The sequence below is a fragment of the Phoxinus phoxinus genome, assembly GCF_949152265.1.
Source record: "Phoxinus phoxinus genome assembly, chromosome: 15".
In the NCBI taxonomy this organism is placed as follows: domain Eukaryota; kingdom Metazoa; phylum Chordata; class Actinopteri; order Cypriniformes; family Leuciscidae; genus Phoxinus; species Phoxinus phoxinus.
This window is the reverse complement of record NC_136890.1, coordinates 6,064,509-6,087,390: the sequence shown is the minus strand read 5'-3', so window position 1 is coordinate 6,087,390 and position 22,882 is coordinate 6,064,509. Positions and strand designations below refer to the sequence as shown.

At 36.8% G+C, this 22,882-nt stretch overlaps 2 protein-coding genes across 6 annotated transcripts in view; one reads left to right on the top strand and one right to left on the bottom strand.

The window, feature by feature from the left end:
- Window positions 1-2,846, bottom strand: part of agtpbp1 (ATP/GTP binding carboxypeptidase 1) — a 41,940-nt gene extending 39,094 nt beyond the window's left edge. For 3 of the 5 annotated variants that reach the window (XM_079638400.1, XM_079638402.1, XM_079638403.1), the window contains exons 1-3: window positions 2,659-2,796; window positions 1,383-1,449; window positions 1,124-1,245 (exon numbers count right to left, since the gene is read on the bottom strand). In XM_079638400.1, the coding sequence (XP_079494526.1) occupies window positions 1,124-1,245; window positions 1,383-1,414 (154 nt within the window). In that variant the 5' untranslated portion in view covers window positions 1,415-1,449; window positions 2,659-2,796. Of the gene's footprint in view, window positions 1-1,123; window positions 1,246-1,382; window positions 1,450-2,658 lie in introns of all 5 variants that reach the window. The other 2 variants (XM_079638404.1, XM_079638401.1) reach the window with 2 other exon arrangements.
- naa35 (N-alpha-acetyltransferase 35, NatC auxiliary subunit) lies at window positions 2,526-22,088 on the top strand. Its single transcript, XM_079638407.1, has 24 exons — window positions 2,526-2,936; window positions 3,674-3,791; window positions 5,155-5,283; window positions 7,322-7,355; window positions 7,456-7,570; window positions 8,011-8,085; window positions 10,299-10,466; window positions 12,173-12,239; window positions 12,789-12,832; window positions 12,933-12,983; window positions 13,093-13,176; window positions 13,271-13,385; window positions 13,497-13,675; window positions 13,762-13,821; window positions 14,715-14,821; window positions 15,161-15,227; window positions 15,311-15,409; window positions 16,255-16,433; window positions 17,646-17,782; window positions 17,881-17,948; window positions 18,636-18,776; window positions 18,863-18,985; window positions 19,719-19,799; window positions 21,526-22,088. The coding sequence occupies exons 3-24, from the start codon at window positions 5,163-5,165 to the stop codon at window positions 21,583-21,585; spliced, it is 2,175 nt and encodes a 724-aa protein (XP_079494533.1). The 5' UTR covers window positions 2,526-2,936; window positions 3,674-3,791; window positions 5,155-5,162; the 3' UTR covers window positions 21,586-22,088.
- Window positions 22,089-22,882: the final 794 nt, after the last annotated feature.

The window sequence follows — 22,882 nt, the reverse complement described above, 5'->3', positions numbered from 1 at the left end:
CGTGATGCGTAACACGAGAATTAACCTCATTGGCTCTTGCAGAAGCTCAAACGTGATGCGTAACACGAGAATTAACCTCATTGGCTCTTGCAGAAGCTCAAACGTGATGCGTAACACGAGAATGAACCTCATTGGCTCTTGCAGAAGCTCAAACGTGATGCGTAACACGAGAATTAACCTCATTGGCTCTTGCAGAAGCTCAAACGTGATGCGTAACACGAGAATGAACCTCATTGGCTCTTGCAGAAGCTCAAACGTGATGCGTAACACGAGAATGAAACTCATTGGCTCTTGCAGAAGCTCAAACGTGATGCGTAACACGAGAATGAACCTCATTGGTTCTTGCAGAAGCTCAAACGTGATGCGTAACACGAGAATGAACCTCATTGGTTCTTGCAGAAGCTCAAACGTGATGCGTAACACGAGAATGAACCTCATTGGCTCTTGCAGAAGCTCAAACGTGATGCGTAACACGAGAATGAACCTCATTGGCTCTTGCAGAAGCTCAAACGTGATGCGTAACACGAGAATGAACCTCATTGGTTCTTGCAGAAGCTCAAACGTGATGCGTAACACGAGAATGAAACTCATTGGCTCTTGCAGAAGCTCAAACGTGATGCGTAACACGAGAATGAACCTCATTGGTTCTTGCAGAAGCTCAAACGTGATGCGTAACACGAGAATTAACCTCATTGGTTCTTGCAGAAGCTCAAACGTGATGCGTAACACGAGAATGAACCTCATTGGTTCAATAAGATGCTACCAAAAAGTGAGTGTTTCCTATTACACCCCTACTACCAACTTGAGGAAAACGCGACATTCAAGACAACCCTGAAAAATCTATTCAAATCTACTGTTAAAAAACAATGTCTGAATAGCTATTTGGCTTGGTTTGGTTAACATTAGTTTTTATCTTTAAAACTTTGCAGACCTTTTACATTCACAAACATCTATGTAACACACTGAATGAAAGGTAATATCTGAAAAAGCATAATAGTGGCACTTAAAGTCAAACATTTTCATTTGCTGAATTTTCCACAAAAAGACCAGGAATAATTGTGCATGTTTGAAGCTGCTGATTGTGTTGATGCAATTGGTTTTGTGTATGCGTGTGTCAGGTTACCTTGGGTCTGGATGAGGTGAAGGACTTTTCCTGTGATTTGTCGGATGGCATCCTTATCAGAGACTTTGGGCTCCTCGTTCAGTCTTTCCAGCTGACTCAGCAACATCAGCACCCGGGAAGCACTGGGAATACAGGAAACCATCACAACGTGTATTTTCAGGCATTCAGGCAGTCAAAAAAACTGTAAACTGCATATCGTCATCGTCATAGACCTGCTAGTGTGTGTGTGTGTGTTGGAAAGTTGGAAACAAAAACTAACCTTTTTTCTGCTGCCATTTTGGGTTTATTCATTTCTTCTCACATTCAATAAAACGTCAAACTGACTGCTGAGGGGGGGAATGTAGAAATGCATACAGGAAATCAAATTTAATTTATAAAGAGAATCAAGTCACACTATTGCATTAAAATCAGTCCGAGTTTGTACAGCAACATAGGCCACTTTATACAGTCTTAAATCAGAAGCATTTTACTTATTCAAGGAAGGAAAAAGATCAACGGCTGTGTCTCAAAATCCTAGTGAGCAAACTACCAATACAACTAGCTAGATGAAAACACTCTTGTGCATCAGTGCCTACTGACTGAGCTGCCAAACTGGGCAACATTGTTGGGCATCATAGTCTTATCAGTCCACATAGACAGCATTTGTGGGCATTAAGACCTACTGAGCTTCCTACCTAGACAGCATTACTGGGCATTACAGCGTTTCTGCCTATAAAGACTTCATTTTTAGACATCAAACCCTAGAGAGCTTCCAATATATGCAGCATTTAGGGTGTCAAAGCATATTTCAAAGCATTTTTGGGCATCATAGTCTTATCAGTCCACATAGACAACATTTTTGGGCATTAAGACCTACTGAGCTTCCTTCCTAGACAGCATTACTGTGCATTACAGCGTTTCTGCCTATAAAGACTTCATTTTTAGACATCAAACCCCAGAGAGCTTCCAATATATGCAGCATTTAGGGTGTCAAAGCATATTTCAAAGCATTTTTGGGCATCAAAATCTACTGAGCTTCCTAACTAGATCAAATTTTTGGGCCTTGCTGTCCAAATAGACATTTGTAAGCATCAAACTCTAGAGAGCTGCCAACATAAACAATATTTTTTGCGTCTCATAGCCTACCTGCCCACACAGACAGCATTTTTAGGACATGAAACCTACTGTGCTTTCAATCTGGACAGCCATTTTAGGGCATAATAGGCTCCCAAAAAAGCTGTCCATGTAGGGAGCACATTAGGTTTTGAGCCAAGGCCAGTAATTGTGCAAGTACAGTCCACTCCTATTTAAATTAGGCTGTCAGAGGAGGTTGGCCATTTATTACAGTCAGATTCAGATCAGCTAATGAATAATTAATTCAATGTCATTATTGATTATTAAGTTGACAAACCCCCTCCTGTATGATTGAAGTGCACTCATGATCATGTCAGATCCACCTGTCCTACAGAGAAGGCTCCAGTGTTAGCACAGATACGCTAACCGGACAGCTGATCTCTGTCACTGGCACAGAAATACAAATACATGCGAGCACTAACCTTTAAAGCATGCGAGAGCTGCGCCATCTGAACTCCTCACAGCGCGATCTCTTGGCAGCACAGACACAACACAAGCCCCCTGATGGTGTTATTATTATTGACTCTAACCCCCAACACACACTCGGAAGTGAGGGCGCGTCCAGTAACAGAGCTGGCGCAGAATACAGGATCTGCACATCATGTGTCACATCAGAGTCTGACGCACAGATGGACTACAGATCAGCGTCGCCGCGCAGCGCTGCGCAGCTTCTAGCGTGACTAACGTAACGACGGTAGACGTGAGTAAAAAACCCATTAGTCATTTATTAAATATATGACACATATACATATTAGTGCGTTCAAATCGATTAATCGCGTCTAACATAAAATTGTGTTTATGTGTTTGTTTGTTTATATATAATTTCTAGATCTTTTATTATAATTTATGATATATTTATATATTATTATATGTATATACATACAGACATATATATATATACATATATATATATATATATATGTGTATATATATATATGTATAATATAATATAAATATAATAATATATACATCAATCATATTACAAATTTACACGTTTTAAAAACATCTCAATACATTATTTTATTAAATTGTTTTTAATTTTGTGAGTTTGTGATTATTTATTGTTATTGTTTTTTTATTCCGTTACTTTTTTTTATCATACATTTATATATTTTACTTTATATATGAAATATTTTTATACATTTGTTCGAGTTTTGCAGTTCTGTCTGATGTATAAAAAATAGTGCAAAAAAATGGTTTTCCCATACCATATCTCTACACAAGATTATATTTTATGAACTAAACAATCAACTTCAGTGCATTTTTAAATTCCTCATTCTAACTTTAACTGACCGGAACTCATTAAATATTATAATGATTATAAAGTGTAAACATTTGTAAAGCCTTTATTTATAAATTAAACATTTTGACAAAGTAATAATATTTTTATCCAGGAAAAAATAACACGTTGTAACAAACATCTTACATATTTTACAGCTTCAAAGCTCAGAACTACATGTCCCAGAATGCAAATCCCGATATGATGTCATTCACAGGCGTCCGCTGCAGCAGCGCTGTATATTTGCAACAGCACAGAAAGACTGCCTTTCTAAAGGTATTGTATTTATTTACCCTTTGAATGTCTTTTTGTTAATGAATATGTACTTGAAATGTTGTACAGTATATATTTAGCAGTAATTATATATGTTAGGGGTTAGACAGCTTAGCATTTATCGCTCTTCGCTAATGTCACCTGGCTATTTGTTCATTTGCAGTTTGACACATCGATACCGGTTCTGTATTTAAAAAATAATTTCACCAAATATAATGTGTAATTAATATCCTATATATCCATTAAAACGCACACTCACCTGAATTCAAAGACGATTCGTCGTCGACCAGAGTAACAACAAAGGGAGTTTACAGTAACTTACAGTGAGCATGAGTTCTTCTGCACAAGTGTCCTCATTAGTACAGTATTTAACCCAGCAAAATACTGGAGCTTGTTTGAATGTCTGTGCCTATGGTCTGTCATGCCTGATGGTAGCTTGAAGAGACACCAAATTTGAACATATTTAGTTGTGCTCAAAAACTAACTGAATTGCCTACCGAGACAGCATTTGTGCTGCATATATTGCCTCAAAATGTGTCTATAGGTTGGTAACTCACAAGATTTTAAGACATTTATTGTGCTGAACCCCAGTTATTTAAAAACACTACATTTTAATCATGCAAACTGTTGAAGTGGCCCTCACGCTCAGTCTGAAGTCTTGATATACTTCCATTGTTTACTTAATCATGTACATTAATAATTCAATATTCTGTCTTTCCCTTATATTCCCTAATTTGTCATATTAATATGTGCATGTATAAGATACTCCTGGCAACTCTTAAAGGGATAGTTCACCCAAAAATGACATTCGTTCATCTTTCATGCTTCAAAAAGTTCATAAAGACATCTTAAACTAATCCATATGAATCAAGTGGTTTAGTCCATTTTTTTTTGAAGAGAACATATTGAATTTATGCTTTTATTCACATATAAACATTCATTGTGGTAAACGGAAGCTCAAGCATGTTCGCTTGACGTGTGAGAAGAACCAATGACGTTCATTCTCATGTTACGCATCACGTTTGGTTTGTTCTCGCGTGACAAGCAGATTCGGTTGAGCTTCTGTTTATGTTCGCTGATCAATGTGAATAAAAGCCTACATTCAATCTGTTCATAATGTAAAGCGATCGTGTCTCTGCAGAACATTTGGGCTGAACCGCTCAATTTATATGGATTAGTTTTACGTTGTCTTTATGAACATTTTGAAGCGTCAAAGTGGTAGTTGCGCAGCTGTCAACGGAGGGACAGAAATCTCTCAGATTTCATTGAAAAGATCTTCATTTGTGTTCTGAAGATGAACGATAGTCTTACTATCCCTTTAATAAAAATTGTTCTAATGCACTTCTTTTTTTTTTTATGTTCGTAGCTGTCCCAATGGTGATGAAGTCATCGGTAGAGGAGGAAGAGGGAGGATGGGGTCTTGGGATCCCAGAGAAGATGAGAAACAATGCCGACTGGGTGGACGTCACCAAAGAATTCAAAGGAGCCTGTAAAGGTGTGTGTCTATGTGTGTGTGGACTACGTGGCAAAACAAATGGGCCAAGCCAAAAATGGCAAAATATTTAAAACAATTTTAATCACAAATCACTGGTCAGGACATTAGCAAGAATTGCACAAATACTGTAGATAAAGGAACGTAGCACTAGCAGGGAATTGCCTTCCCCAACTCTCAGACAGCTTTTTACAGGAAGAAGAGTCAGTGTTGTTCTGCTCAATGTTAATGGCTTCAAACAGAGTAGTTGAAAAATGTCTCCTAGTTTATTTGAGTTTAATGTGAGACCAAATATTAAACACAGGGTTCAAATCGGGACTCTGATCAAAGCCAAACCATGAGCCTGAACCAACTTCCCATAATCTGCCAAAAACTTCATCCTGTCTGTGATGTGTTTCTGTGAGAGCAATGGCTTTTTATAGTAGTGCATTTGGTACATTTAGCTCATTTCCTGACCAATAATTTGTGGTTAAGACAATTAAAAGCTTAGTATTTAGCCAGTTTATTTAGCCAGTTTGGGCTTGGTCCATCTTTTTATTTATTCATTTCTGCATAGGAGTGTATGTCTTTCATGGGCATGACAAAGCTGTGTGTTATGATTGGCTGAACTCTGCAGTAGATGTCACTGTCAATGACCACAACGGTCTTTTCTCAGAATAGCCATTTTCCACAAAGCCCTGAGAAAGACAGGGAGAAAAATATGCCTTATGTAATATTTACATTAATATTCAAACCAGATTTTTCCCAAGCAAAAAATGTCCATGTATCCTGCAACTGCCAGTTATTTATAAAAGTAAAAAGTTATATTATATAAAAGTTATACACAAGGATATTGTCTCCCCCCCTGGATCCATCATCTTAAAGTGCAATGAGGCAGGGCTGCAGAAATGTTGCTGATATTTTAATTTTGACCATTTATGGTCACTAAGAGTTCTAAAATTAACTTCCTTTCCCATGCGGGCTTGACCACATCATGATTAAGCTCCAGCACTGCGCCATAACGCCGTTTTCACACCGCAAGCGTCAGCGGCGCGTGAGTAGCGCAATTTTTTTTCCGGCGTGCATGTTAATCAACGAGTGCATTCACACCGGCAGCAGGAGCAGCGCGTGAGCGTCAAGCAGGAGTGGCGCGCCAGCAGCAGTGCCGCGATCGTTTCGGCGTCGAGTCTATTTTTGCTGCGCTGCTCAATTAAAGTGAAAGCACACTTTTGATGGACAAAATAAATATGATTTCACACAAAAAGTGCCCAAAATGCACAGAATTTGCATGTCTAGTGTGTTTTAACAAGAACTAGTGGAGTAGGCCATGTCAGAAAAGAAAATGATATCAAAAAATATAGGCTATATTTACCCAATAATAATACATTTAACTTGTTTTTATTTCAGTTTGGGTGAAAGTAGGCTATGGTTATGATAATAAAAAGAAATAAATAAAGTACACTAGCCAGAAAATATGATAAACTTTCTTTTTAGTTTATTATGTAGCTAATACTCGGACAGGCTCTAGCAATACCCAAATAAAACCAGAGTTTGCTGTCTTTTTCCCCCGCCGATCGAGTTTACTGTCCAGTTCAGTCTGTTTTTATACATGAAACATGAACAAGTGATTTTAAGGAAGAATTTATTTACTATACAATCACAATAAAAAATGACATAGAAAACATGCATTTCTCAAAAGAGCACTATTTACAAAGTTGTAATGAACATTTTTTTAATACTGGTTTTTAAAAAATATATATATTTCATTGTTTGAAATGGTTCTTCTGTCGGCGTTTAGTAGAGAAAACACGCTTTGGAGCTGCTGCTGTGACGCTGCACAAACGCTTCCAGTGTGAATACTCTCGCTGCTCACGCGCCGCTGACGCTTGCGGTGTGAAACCGGCGTTAGTCAACTCAATGCATCTGTGTTATTGTGAACAGAGATTTTTGGACCGTTCTGGTGCCTTCAGTCGTGTTTTCTTGTGCTCACGTGTTGATTAATCTTGTAGTGAAATGCTGTACAGAAACCGAATTTGCTGATTAAATGAGTTTGTTTTTGCAGAACTCAAACTTGGCGAGTTGCTCCATGATAAACTGTAAGAAATTATTATAATTTTTTGGGCAAAGAAATACTTTTACATGTAATTCAACATTTGGTGCATTCGCTCGGTATACGTAACGCTCATGTTCCTGTAGGTTTGGTCTGTTTGAGGCGATGTCAGCCATCGAGATGATGGATCCGAAGATGGATGCTGGGATGATCGGAAACCAAGTCAACCGTAAAGTCCTCAACTTTGAACAAGCTGTCAAGGTAGCACTCGAAAGAGCTGGTTTCACCTCGCACCTGATATTTTATGTTATATAATGATGAACCTGAATATAGTGAGTTTAAAGGGTTAGTTCACCCAAAAGTGAAAATTCTGTCATTAATTACTTACCCTCCCTTTTGTTCATCTTCGAAAGATTTTTTGCCTCAAAGATTGAGAGATTTCTGTCCCTCCGTTGACAGCTACGCAACTACCACTTTGACACTTTAAAAAGTTCAAGATCATAAAATTAATCCTTATGAATTGAGCGGTTTAGTCAAAATTTTCTAAAGAGACACGACCATTTATATGATGAACCGATTTTATTTAGGCTTTTATTCACATTATTCACAGTACTATACTTTACTGAAAGTGTACACTCTCTTTTTGTCTCTCTCTGTGTAATTTTTTTTCTTATTCCTTCTGTCTTCCTCTTTTTCTGAAGGATGAGGCCATACGAGTGAAGGATCTGAGTATTCCTGAGCTCATCGGGATCATGGACACATGCTTTTGCTGTCTGGTCAGTATTGATATCACCAAACACAAAAATTGTGTTTCATGAAGCTGTGTATCAATTGCAAAGTAAAAAAACATTATTATAATAATAATAAAGTGTCTGTAATGAAAAAAAAAAGAATAAAAAAAGATATATATATATATATATATATATATATACACACACAATACAATAGAGTAAAATACGCATTCAACAATAAATATTTTTTTATTAAAGAAATTAATAATTTTATTAACCTGTTAACCTTCACCAGAGCGAGGACGCTCTGAAGCGTTTTTTTTTTTTAAATAGTTCAAAGTTACTATCAGATTTAATGTTATTACCTTGACAAACTATACATCATTAAAAATATATAAGTCTCACGTTTCAGTATTTGACCACTATTGTATTCTGAGAAACTTATAGTGACAGTTATGTCTTAATTTGTGTCAGGATTTATGTAATGAAAAAATGAGTCGATACCTTTAATATGAATTATGAGCGTCAGCTGCTCCATTCAGAAAAAAACTCCGGTGCTGTTGTCTTGAGAACGCGTGACAAAACAACGTTCCTCAGGGCTTTTGGCTCAAAAATGTGCAGATTTGGAGAAATATTGATATATTATCATAGGTTTACATCATATTTCTATAGACAGGAATAATATTTATTGAATTTATATCCAAATGCGTCGATGTATACATAAAGAGCGCTGGATACTCTGATGTACTGTGTTTTCAATCCATACAGCAGGCTGAGGGCGCTCCATGCACAGTTTTTTCCAAATATGAAAGCTCACGAAGAAGAAATAACCTGTGACCTTCCAGGACGTCACTGACATAAACACAGCTAACGTTAGCTTTCAGAGATCGCTATAACATGCAGATAAAGATGTTTTGAAGACAATAAACATGATTGCAATGATATTTGATTTACCTGTGTTCTTCGAGCCATGTCAGGTATATTTATAATAATAGATTATACGTATAATGTAATGCTAATCGGTATAGACTTTACAATAGTGCAGAATAATATCAAATCATATATTTTCTGTCTGATTTTCTTTTCTGAAGCCAAATAAGCTCATAGAAGATTATTTAAAACACTCGACTTGCACTATAAAGTAAGTTTGGAGCACAAACAGGGTTTTAATCTCATAAATTGTCGTGTATTGATGGTGTGCTAAGCTAACATGCTAGCTAGCTCTCTAGTTGCACCTGCCATCTAGCTGTTATTTTTTATGATTTTTTTTCTAAATCGGAATGCTTACTGAAATATTTCTTTATTTAAGAAAGGCATTTGATACAGTTTTAAATGTGAAGTGAAGATTATGAAAGAAATTAGGGGGTGAAACACCGTGATTAGCCAGTCGTTAGCGATTATAATGGAGACAAAGGAAAATAATATTTATGGCCATAAGCCGGCTGGAAAGGTGTAAATGTGTGCAGGAGAGAGTGACACTGAATGGGGCTCGTTTGCACCACAAAACAATAGAGACAATAGACTGAATAGATGCTAATAGATGACAATAAACACAAGTTTGCATTTTAGAGTCAATTCAAAATAAAGTCATTTGAGATGATCTTGAAAAACATTTAACAAAATACAGAGTTTTAGACTTATCACCTTCAAATTTTAAATATAACATGGTCAGACATGTGTCTTTAGCTGGAGTGCATTTCTAGAGTGCTGACGGGCCAACTTCAATTTAATTTTCATGAAGATGTTTCATAAAAATAAATTTCTAATAACTTACACAACTTTGAAGCTATTCATAATTTTTTTTTTCATTATGACAATAATTCATTCTACATTTCCAATAAAGTGGCAGGTGTCAGCTTTCAAATGAGACCATACTTGAGCTTTTAGGACAAAGGGTCAATTAATTGAATCTTTTTTAGGTTGGGTATGCTATTTCTGGGGATTTTTCAAAAGTGGCGCTGAAGGCTAACAGGTTAAGGAAGAAAGCATTAAATTGATGTTACAAGATATTTCGATTTGAACTTTATTTTCATGGAAAAATATTATCATGGTTCCACAAAAATATTATGCAGCACAACTGTTTTCAACATTGATAATAATAAGAAATGTTTCTTCAAATCAAATCAGCATATTAGAATGATTCCTGCAGGATCATGTGACACTGAGATGGTAGTGTATGCTAAAGCAGTGGCTGGAAAAAGCTGCATTTGAGTTCACCGACTGTATTGAATATTCTGTCACTGTTGTCTGTCACTCAGATCACATGGCTGGAGGGGCATTCTCTGGCTCAGACTGTGTTTACGTGTCTATATGTTCATAACCCGGATCTTATTCAAGACCCTGCTCTTAAAGCCTTCGCTCTGGGCATCCTCAAGATCTGCGACATCGCCCGCGAGAAAGTCAACAAAGCCGCTGTGTTTGAGGAGGCAAGACACATTCAATTGTCTGAAGTGACTCTTGTTCAAATTGTGTTGTTTTATTAGAGTGCCCCATTATGCTATTTTAAATGTTTTCATATTTTGTTTTGAAGGTCTCCTACAATAGGTTTACATGCACCCAAGATAATAAAAAAACATACATTTTTTTAATAATATACATTGCAGCTTCACCTCTTTTCTCACAGTAGCTATGTTTCCATCCACACGTTTTTATCCGAATTAAGTGATATCCAATGAAAAATGCCTTATGGAAACAGTAAAATTCGATTGAATTTCATGAATATCGACTCAAATGAAATGCGATCGATCTCATCGGATTTTATCTTGATCGATATACGGCTTATGTGATAAACACTGATGGAAACGTTATTTGCCGAATAAATAATGAATTGCATTTTGTCTTGCAAAACTTTGTTTGCAAATGTTGAATGTTGTGCGATTCAGTGCGAAAATGAATGGAAACCCCTTAAAATGTCTCAAATCAATTCGATATACCAATTTGATCACAAAACAGCATGTGACGTCATTACGCACAGGTTTTTATTCGCTTTAAAGCCGTTGGATGGAAACACACTTTCACCAGCTTTATTCGCATGTGTTTTTTTTACCGAACTTCAGATCGATCGATTGACAAGTGGATGGAAACTTAGTTAGTGTCTGAAGCATTTCGATAAAGGATTCAGTCTCTCAGTCTAAACCCCTCCTTTCTGAGAGCCTGCTCTGCTCTGATTGGTCACTTGGCCCAGTCTGTTGTGATTGGTCAAGTCACCTTCATTTATATAGCGCTTTTACCAATATAGATTGCTTCAAAGCAGCTTTACAGTGATAATAGGAAATCAAAGTAACAGATTGTTTTGACTTTACAGCAGCTCTAGAATAAAGTTATTGTCCAGCTAAAGAGTTTTGATTGATTCACTTCCGTTGCAAAGATCATTAGTTATTAACTTACACGACACCGTTCTAACAGAAAACCCTTAACGCGCCGGCCGACAGCTTACAGCACGTGTCGGAAACCAAACTCTCATTACCATATCTGAATTTCAGCTCCAGATCTTCCTCAGCGCTTGATACACTGATACGAACAGTAACAATGGCGTCGGTTATTCCGCATCAATTCGAGTCCTCATCCTCATCCTTTGGTAGAGCATTCAAAAGATTTTTTTAGTGCAGAAAACAGCGTCTTCTCAACATGAATAACACAAACCTAACTCTTCTAGGCCTCAGCCAGAACTACAGCGTTTGAGGTTCAAAGTAGACGTTGTTCGCGGGCAGCCAATGAAGACCGTAGGCTTTACATTTGTTACAAACTTGCATATGTTCCAGGCGGAAGTGAGATTGGAATTACTAATGACTTGTTCAGTATCGATTCTTTCTTTTGGGGGACAATAACTTTATTTATCGTGCACTTTGATCTTTAAAACTCTGCAGACCTTTTACACTCACAAACAGCAATATTACACACTGCATGAAAGGTAATGTATGAAAAAGCATAATGGGGCACTTTAAGTAAAAAATGTCTGGTGTGATTACCGACGATATGTAGATTATTTATAAATGAACCCATTGGAAGACCATTGGAAATATTTACTGTGTGGCCATTAGTCACCATTTATTTTTATTGTACTTTTTAATGTCATTAAATTTTGCTGTTGGTTTATTCAGCGAATATGATTTTTTCTGTTTTCCAATCGCAGGAAGATTTTCAGGCCATGACTTACGGCTTTAAAATGGCAAATAACGTAACAGATCTGAGAGTGACAGGTGAGTGTAAAGACCGATCTTGATTGTGATTTTATATTTTGTGTAAATAAAATAATTGTAGTATTTACTTTTAATTTGATTTATTTTTCACTGGTTCACCAATTTTGACAAAAAGTGACATCAGCGCATTAGAATGATTTCTGATGGATCCTGTGACACTGAATTCTGCAGTAATGGAAAGTAGTTTTAATGAACTATATTTTAAAAGACTGTATATTAGAATACAAAAGTTATTTTAAATTGTAATAATATTTCACAATATTACTGTGTTTACTGTATTTTTGATCAAATAAATGCAGCCTTGGTGAGCAATAGAAACTATAATAATAATTTGTATCGATCCCAAACTTTTGAAAGATGGTGTACAACAAACAAAAAGTAAAGCATCTAGATGAATTACAGTAACACGATTTTAAGGGTATATGATCTTAATTATCATTAAAATAATGCAGCGGCTTCGTCTTCCTTATGCCCAATGTAAATTAGACTACATGTTTTTGTAAGATTTGTTGTTCAGTCTTTTCATTTTGCCATTTAAAATGTCTATAGGAATGCTAAAAGATGTTGAGGATGAACTTCAGAGGAAAGTGAAGGTATGGTGACTCCATCTAAGTCTTTTCACGATACTTCTTAGCCTTTCCTTCTTTTTTCTTGACTTGTTAAATATTTGTTTCTTCCTTTTTCTTTTTACAGAGTACACGCAGTCGACAGGGTGAACAAAGAGATCCTGAGGTGGAACTGGATGTAAGTACATAATCATGTGTGGATGCTTTGGGTGAAATGGCCGTGTATTATACGCCAGACAACAGCACTGTACAGAAATACTGAGTTTTGATTCTTCTTTTGCCTTCAGCATCAGCAATGCTTGGCTCTGTTCAGCCGTGTTAAATTCACTCGCCTGCTGCTTAGCGCGCTCATCTCCTTCACTAAAAAAGAGGTATGACACTATTAAATTCACTCAAGCATATTGCTTCACAAAAAGATTCCCCAGTTCGTTGTCTGATCTTTGATTGGTTGATTGGACATTTAAGATGAGTGCTGTCAGCGAAGCACAGAAGCTGATGACTCAGGCTGCTGACTTACTGCCCGCGATACACTCCTCTATACAGTATGGCATACAGTCACAGAATGACACAACCAAAGGAGGTAACAGTCTAAAAACAATTTAAAATGTTATGTTGAATTAAAAAAAATATTATTTTTTTCTTCTTGTGGAGCTTTCTAATTCCCCAAATGTACACACCATGCTTTTTCCAGATCACCCAATCATGATGGGTTTCGAGCCGCTAGTTAACCAACGCCTGCTCCCGCCCACTTTCCCGCGCTACGCCAAGATCATTAAGAGAGAAGAGATGGTCAACTACTTCAGCAAACTCATTGAGCGCATTAAAAACGTCTGTGAGGTCATCAACATAACCAACCTGCACAGCATCTTGGTAAAATAACTCCGTATTAACACATGCAGTCTGTGGTAGTATTGGAGAGAAATGTAACTAATCCTGCCGAGTGTTTGCGGTTTCAGGATTTCTTCTGTGAATTCAGTGAGCAGTCTCCATGTGTGATGTCTAGATCTCTGCTACAGGTAAGACCAACTTCCTCTGACAGAAATCTCTTCTCTTTACATCTCAAAGATCTGGAATGTATAGATTATTCATTTCTTGATCTTTGAGTGTTAAAGATATTTTACTGGACTGTTTTAAATCTAAATAGACAACATTTCTATTCAGACATATGTTCAACTGATGTAATTAAAGAAGTATCATCTGAATTTGTTTTGCATTCATCTTAAATTCAGCATAAAATGGAAGTTTAGATCGTCCTTTCTGACGCATATCCGAGTGAAGCGGCTTCTTGAATGAGGAAAGATTGTAGGGCGGGACTCAATTTAGTCAATTTTGGGGAGTTGATTGGATGGTTGTGGTTTGCTATCGCTGTGATCTCATTAGTGACAGGTTGCCCAACTGCAACAGGGAGGGGGAGTTATTTTAATGAAAGATTATGAGGGCACATCAATTATTAAAAAAATAATGATGTGTACGGATCAAGTATTTATAAAAGAAAACACTGCAGCATTACATAAAACAAAACGGGAGTTGTCGATTTTGACTTCATGGTGACTTAAATGTCTTGTATGGACTTTTTTTAATTGTATGACTTATTCACTCTTTCTCTCAACATGAACATTGCCTTGCTGTGGCTTTAAAAAATAACAAAATAGTCTTCTCTGGTCAAGAAATGCATTTTTTAATGCTTAATTATGAAGGAATAACACATTCAACACATAACTATATCACATATAAAACTGGTCTCGGATAAATTGTTACACATAGTGACAGAATGATATGATGGTTGGTGTTGGCATGTAGATAGTCTGAACACTCACCTGATGTCTGTCTGTCTGTCTGTCTGTCTGTCTGTCTGTCTGTCTGTCTGTCTGTCTGTCTGTCTGTCTGTCTGTCTGTCTGTGTGATGCAGACCACATTTCTGATTGACAATAGGAAGGTGTTTGGGACTCATCTGATGCAGGATATGATTAAAGATGCATTGCGCTATTTTGTCAGCCCACCTGTCCTCTCCACAAAGTGAGTGATTATTTATTTACACTGTTATTTACTCTTTAATTAATTTGTTGCTTATAAATTACATGAAGTTTCTGCATTTTGTTTTTTAATTTACAATGTGTCCTGAGATACATTAAGGGGCGTGTCTCCTTTAAGATTTTAAGAAGTAAATACCCACTGCTAACATTTTTTGTTCAAGTTTTTACTATTACAGCCGCAGAGATTAACTAATGTTATTCTTAGTCTCGTGATTCTGTTTTAGTATTTCTCCTGCCTTTCCTTACCTTGCTAAAATTCACATTTCATGACTCTTGAGATGACATTATATATTCCCTCACTGTTTTAACGCTGTTTTCACAGATGCAGTTTGAACAATAGCCACCAGGCTAAAGATTACATTGACTCCTTTGTCACACACTGCGCACGGGTTAGTTATTCAGTTTGTTTGATGTGTTAGTGTAACAGGTGAAATAGTTTTTTTGATTAGATGAGTGTTATCTTGTGTCACAGCCATTCTGCAGCCTTATCCAGATTCACGGACACAACAGAGCACGCCAGCGAGACAAACTGGGCCACATACTGGAGGAGTTCGCCACCCTTCAAGACGAGGTGCGGAGATGACATAAATTAAAAAAAAATCCGCACACCAGAAAGTGCTCCTAGGCAAATTTAATGATTGCTCACCGCATGTAACGTTTCGGGCCCAAGCCCTTCATCAGACAGCTTGGGCCCGAAACGTTACATGCGGTGAGCAATCATTAAATTTGCCTAGGAGCACTTTCTGGTGTGCGGACTCATTGTTTACCTTTACTATTACTTGTCTGCCCAGCACCCAGTTTTATTGTTTTGGATGTGCGTGCTGCACCTTTGAATTCCATTGTATAAATTAAAAATTGAACATTATACTTTCTTAAAGGGACAGTTCACCCAAAAATGAAAATTCTGTCATCATTTACTCACTCTTAAGTTGTTCCAAACCTGTATGAATTTCTTAAGAAGATACTATGAAGTCTATGGGGCTCATCAACTGTTTGGTTACCCTTATTCTCCAAAATATCTTCTGCAGGAGAAAAGACATTCATGCAGGTTTAAAAACAGGTTTTGAGTAAATTATTGATGAATTTTCATTTTTGAGTGAACTATCCTTTTAATAAGCGTTTCTGATCTTATTCCGATTCATAGGTGTTTATTACAAAGAGCTAAAAGGGTTTAACGGATTAGATTTATTGCTTTTGTTCCTCTTTTTAAGCTTCTGCTAAATGCATAAATGTAAGGGTTAGTTCACCCAAAAATTGAAGTTCTGTCATAATTGACTCACTATGTCGTTCCAAATGTCGTTAAGATATTTTAAATCTTTATTGCCCATCCTTTGAAAGTCCACTTAAACAAAATGTTCATGCTTCTGAACGTGTGCTGCCGTCATGTCAGTTGCAAAGCTGTTTGTTGGTGTTTAGGCTGAGAAGGTGGACGCTGCTCTTCACGGTCTTCTGATGAAGCTGGAGCCTCAAAGGCAGCATTTAGCTTGTCTGGGCACCTGGATCCTCTATCATAACCTGCGCATCATGATCCAGTACCTGCTCAGCGGCTTCGAGCTGGAGCTCTACAGCATGCATGAGTATTATTACATCTACTGGTACGACAGCTAAACAAACGTGCTTTTAATGCTATAGACAGATCAGAATGCACAGCACACACAAAACATACTATTTTTGTATTAGCATCTCTTAATTTTTTCAGATATCAGATATCCATCAGAAAATATTTGAAGTAAAAAAAATTCTTCCTATTTTAAAATTTAGATAATCATCTAGCGCTAATTTAAAGGGACAGTGACCATTGACCAATTATGCTGAAGATTTAAAGGGCACCTTTTATGCAAAATTAACTTTTACATGGTGTTTGAACATAAATGTGTGTTGGCAGTGTGTGTACACAACCACCATATAATCTCTAAATTTGCATGTGCAAGAGAAGATTTGCCTCTGACTTCCATTTTTCTGCGCTTACACTTTTGTCACGTTTTTTTTTCCGCACAAATACGGCCAAAAGCATTGCAAGCCTGTGAACAGCTGGAGTCAGGAACTGCAGAACAGATTGATCGTGTAAAATCAACCTTTGTGTAAAAAAAGTAAACTGTTGCAAATGTCTAAATGACTTGTTGCGTACATAAGGCAAAAAAGGTCCCGTAATAACCCGATTCTAACAGTTGCGTCTTTCTTTTACCTGTGCTTACAGTTTTGTGGCACGATTCTCTCACTCATTGAGTTTTGCAAGCGTGAAGAGGAAGGCGGGTCCACCTTCTTCATGTAGCCTATCAGATGAGCTTCTCGCTGACTCTCGTTTTACTCGTATCTGATTGGTTCAATAAACCAGAACACATCTTTACCTTCATTTGGCTCAGCATCGGTCTCGTTGTACCTTAATCGAAATTGTACCTTAATGCACACATACATTTTAAATAAATAAATAAACCATGATTGCTTAAGCTGTTCACCATTAGGCTGACTATATGTGTTAATACTGAATTTCGAGCTGGTGTTATTGCTAAATAGGAACATTTAAAATAGCATAGTAGCACTTAATGCATAATAACACTTAATGCATAATAAAAAGCCATCAGCCGCAGTTTTAATATTGGTGCATCCCTGAAAGTTTTCCTAAATGAAGTCCAAAGTGCTAGCACGTTAATGTCGGATTTAGTATTACTCTTGTGAAGAAGTTAGCCAATCATAACAGAGGTAATTTGCATATAGTCTTAAAGGGACAGTAGCAAAACAGCCTGTTAAATTCTGATTCAGATAAAGATTAAAAAAGTATTGATATATCTTTCTCCATGTATGTTCAGGTATCTGTCGGAGTTCCTGTATGCGTGGCTCATGTCCACGTTGAGTCGAGCGGACAGCTCTCAGATGGCAGAGGAGAGGATCCTGGAGGAGCAGCTGAAAGTACGAAGCAGCAAGAAGAGCAAGAAGAAGAAGAAAGGTTCTTACAGGCTGACGTTTATTCAACAGTTTCAGTTGCTATGTAGGATTGTGATGTTTGGGTCTGACTCGCTCATTGTGTTTCCATTGTCTCCTCAGCTCGTCCTCTGAGTAAAGAAATCACCATGAGCCAAGCTTACCAGAACATGTGTGCTGGCATGTACAAGGTAATGCCCTCCTGATACACACAAACACACTGGAGTACTCAAAGCTGCCAATGTAACAAAGTATTTCAGAGTGGCAGAGAATTTTCAGATGGAAATAACAGAAATAAATCATGATCATCAAGATTTTATTGGTGGGTCAGAGACAAATAAGAGTGCATGATAAAGGAGGAGAAATTGAGGGGCTGTTTACACGACACCGTTTTCAACTAAGAAAGGACATTTTTATGCTTTTTGGCCGTTCATTTACACGACAATGGCGATTTGGTGGCCTTTCGACTTTTGAAAACAGGTTTTGAAACAAGTTTTTGAAACCGACGCCATTATCATCTCAGTGTAAACTGCAAAAAATCTGTGAAAACGGTGACGACATGCACATGCATATTACGTGTTCAGTTTATAGGCATGCGCGTTTGAATGTGTAGATGCGCAGGCACGCGTAGTCTTTCTTTACAAAGTGACATTGCCAACTACTTGCGAGGGGTGATGGGGGTGTGTGGCAAGCAGGGTGGGGTAGAGAGCCGTGAGAACAGAGTCATTTATTTAAATCACAATTTTGACTTTGTTCCAAATGAAAATGAATTTTAATGTTGAAATGAAATACATGCTCATCATAGAAGGAAGGAATTCAAGTCAGTGTATTTTTGTGAATTGTATTCTTGAATAAACTAAAAGTCTTTATTTCTACAGACCATGATAGCGTTGGATATGGACAGAAAGGTGCGCAAACCTCAGTTTGAACTGGACAGCGAGCAGGTTCGCTACGAGCATCGATTCGCCCCTTTCAACAGTGTCGTCACACCGCCGCCAGTGCACTACATCCAGTTTAAGGTAGCTCTGCTTTTACTCACTTCAAGGTCATGTTTACTGCAACTATCCTGTGCAAAGATTACAGTAAAGTGTGTGTGTGTGTGTAGGAAATGTCAGATTTGAAGAAGTACAATCCTCCTCCTCGCTCAGCGGATCTCTATATGGCAGCCAGTAAACATTTCCAGCAGGCCAAACTTATACTGGAAAACGTCACCAGCCCTGATGCAGAGGTACCTTTCAAACAGTCTTATATTGCTCTGTGACCCAGTCCAGTCTTTATTAACACAAATATATGTGGAATTGGTATTTGGTTTTCGAATTTAATATTTATTTTAAAATGTAATTTATTTCTGTGATGCAAAGCTTAATTTTCAGCGTCATTACTCCAGTCTTCAGTGTCACATGACCCTTCAGAAATCAGTATAATATGATGATTTGCTGCTCAAGAAACATTTCTTATTATTATCAATGTTGAAAACCGTTGCTTTTTGTCTAAACCGTGATCCTTTTTTTCAGGATTTTTTTAAATGTTAGAAAGTTAAAAAGAACAGCATTTAAATATTACATTTATAAGAAGTTTTTCACAACAATGTAAAAGTCTTTACTGTAATTTATGATCAGTTTAATGGATCCTTGCTGAATAAAAGTTATTATAAAAAATAAAAATAAAATCTTACGTACCTCGCATTTTTTAATGTTAGTGTATAAATCACAGTGTAGCTATTTTTGGAGGATATTCAGCCTACATAACTTTGTAGTATTGCCTTTTTTTAAATAATATATTGACTTTAAAAAAATGTTTTAAATGACTTATTTTTGTTTCCAAAAATAAGTATAATATTATTTTTAACAAATGATTATATACAATGGAGACTGTGAATTCATACAGTGTTACATTGAAGTATTACATTATTAGTTATATATTGTGTAAAGAAGTGACTGATATACTGCTTCTTGTTGTAGGTTAACCGCATTCTTAAAGTGGCCAAACCCAATATTGTTGTAATGAAACTGCTGGCTGGAGGACACAAGAAGGAAACTAAGGTACAACATGTTTATATGAATATTCTGGGTTCAGTAAAACTTAAGCATTATGGGTCGTCTCTGTTGCCAGGGACAAAACATTTTAACTCGTATCTCAGTTTGTAACAATAATATTGTGTTTTTAGTAATGCACTGAATGAGACCTCTATTGGGAGAGAGTCTGCAACAGAATAAAGGTTACAATAGACATTTATTTGACAGTTAGATCCAATATTTCAACTCCTGCCTTGACCATGTAACTTAAAATCAGAAGTTCATCTGCCTAGAGCAGATCTGGAGCTAAACTCTGTCCTGGAGGGCCACTTTCCTGCAGAGTTTAGCTCAAACCCTGATCAAACTCCTGCCTATAGTATTTGATCAATCTTGAAGACATTGATTAGCTGGTTCAGGTGTGTCTGATCAGGGTTAGAGCTAAACTCTGCAGGACAGTGGCCCTCCAGGACCGAGTTTGCCCATCCCTGGCCTAGATTAGGCGCTTTCGCACCAGGTTGTTCTATGCCATGCAGAGGTGGACAGTAACAAAGTACATTTACTTGAGTACTGTACTTAAGTACACTTTTAGAGTATCTGTACTTTACTTGAGTATTATTTTTTCTGGAAACTTTAACTTCACTACATTTGAAAGACAAATATCTTACTTTTTACTCCACTACATTTCTGTCAAGGGCCTTGAGTAGAAAGTAGTAATGTCAGGGATGATTTTGGTTGGAAATGAAAGTCTGGTTGACGTCAGAACTCGACTGATGTTGGTTTCTGACGTCAACCGATTTTCAACCACAATACAACGTCTGTCCAACGTTGGAGATTAACGTCAATCTGACATTGGATTCTGACATCAACATGATTTTAATTTTCAACGTTGGGTTTGGTCTTCTAAATGCAAATTTTGTCATTGTTTTGGAGCACACTAGCTTATAGATAACAGTAAGGCTAACATATTCATACTAAAAGCCAAAAAACTGGGAACAGCCATTTGTGTGTCTCGAAACCATTGTGGATGTTATTGAGTACACTTATTCAATCCCACTACTGGAACTGTGTTATAGAAATAAATGTGATATTGATATGAGGGGAGGCAGGCAGAGATTCAGAGTCATAAGCTACTGTAAATTGGTTATTACATGCAGCAATGCAATAATAAAACAATGAATTTAAATTTACTTTTATACTTAAGTACTTTTAAAAATGAGTACTTCTGTACTTTTACTTAAGTAAAAATCGGTCTTTACAACTTTTACTTGTAACGGAGTAAAATTTGACCAGTAGTATCTGTACTTTTACTCAAGTAAGGAAGTTGTGTACTTTGTCCACCTTTGCCATGTAGCAATGCCACGTATGTAATTGCCCATCAAACACTGATAAAGCCTGGTTTGTTGGGTCGGATTGCTAACCAAACCTAAACAAACTGAACAAGGGGAGAAAATGCACCAGGTTCTGAAAGGAGCTCTCTAAACAAGGCTGGTGTGAAATCACAGTAAATGCTTAAATCAGTTTATCACAAAATATGTGCTGAACATTTTTGCTTTGAATCTCAGAATGTTTTGCCCCAGAGACAAATTTTTATTACAAACTGGAGAGGAGTCCAAATGATGTCTTGTGGTAACAGACATCAAGTCACAGATGCTGTTTATAAAGCCTAACTTGAATTCCTTCCAAAAAACATTTAGCATTTAGATGAAATGAGATGCTGTGAAATTCATGGCATCCTTGTGTTTCCTCTTTGCAGGCTCTTCCTGAATTTGACTTCTCAGCACACAAATACTTCCCCGTAGTCAAGATCATTTGAGATCAGCCATGTTTCCAGAAACTCTTCTCCTTTACATGAACTGTCATCACAGTCGCAGAATAAGTTAATATTCATAACTGTAACTGTACAGTTAATACACATGGACTCACAGTGGTTTAGTTTGAACAGGTCACAATCATGTTTTTTGTTTGTTTTTTGGTTGATAATATTGTATTAAATTGGAGAAAGAAAAAAAAGCCTTTCTGGTATATTCCTTTGTAGTATGCTGTGGGTGGGTTTTTCTGGCACCTGCAGTACACAGTATGGGTTCTCTTCTACAAAAGATAAGAAACAGAGACAAGGTTTAAGTCTCTTAGTGGTGGACTGGCTCCCTGTAAGTATTCACATGGTAAAACTATGATTGTCAATCATTTTACTGTATGCGATTTACATGTTTATGCCCAAAATGCTTGCTTAATAGTCAAAGTAGTTGACTATCAATCTCCTCTTCACGGTGTGAGTTACTGTATAAGTTTAATTAAATATTTAATATCGTTACATTTGATTTATTTAAGGCCTGTACATTCATTCGTTCAAATATTTTAAAAGACTGATCGCTGCATGGAGCACATAAATAATCCAGTCATATTCATTAAAAAATTTAAACTCAACAGGTATGAAATAAACACTGTTAATGAGAAGACGAGCACAACGCTGCATGTTCGTTTAATCCAATTGACAGCCATAAAATGTAGTAATAATGTCCGTTCTCATGTAAGTGCTCTGAATGCTGTGACCGGAAACTCCCGAGTTGTAACAAGAGGTGGACAGTAACAAAGTACATTTACTTGAGTACTGTACTTAAGTACAATTTTTGAGTATCTGTACTTTACTTGAGTATTATTTTATCTGGAAACTTTTACTTCACTACATTTGAAACAAAAATATCGTACTTGGCTATTACATGCAACAATGCAACGATAATAAAACAATGCATTGACATTTACTTTTATACTTAAGTACTTTTAAAAATGAGTACTTCTGTACTTTTACTTAAGTAAACATCGGTCTTTACAACTTTGACTTGTAACGGAGTAATATTTGACCAGTAGTATCTGTACTTTTACTCAAGTAAGGCAGTTGTGTACTTTGTCCACCTCTGACAAAGTTTAACGTGGGAGTGGTGCAGCCTGTATTAGATGCTTAGTTTCTCTTTCTCTAATACAGTCAGACGAAGACGGAGAGATTCTGACAAAAACAATCTGAGACATATGTGAATAAGGCAAGTATAAATTAAATGACATGATATTCATTTATTTGTTCTAAATCATATTCTAATTTACACAATTAGTTTGAG

What these genes read in the sequence shown, in the direction of transcription:
- naa35 (XM_079638407.1), top strand. Translation starts at nt 5,163, where the DNA reads ATGGTGATGAAGTCATCGGTAGAGGAGGAAGAGGGAGGATGGGGTCTT. An exon ending in ACTTTGAACAAGCTGTCAAG is followed by an intron (nt 7,571 to 8,010) that starts GTAGCACTCGAA and finishes CTTTTTCTGAAG; the next exon opens with GATGAGGCCATACGAGTGAA. An exon ending in TGCACTACATCCAGTTTAAG is followed by an intron (nt 18,777 to 18,862) that starts GTAGCTCTGCTT and finishes GTGTGTGTGTAG; the next exon opens with GAAATGTCAGATTTGAAGAA.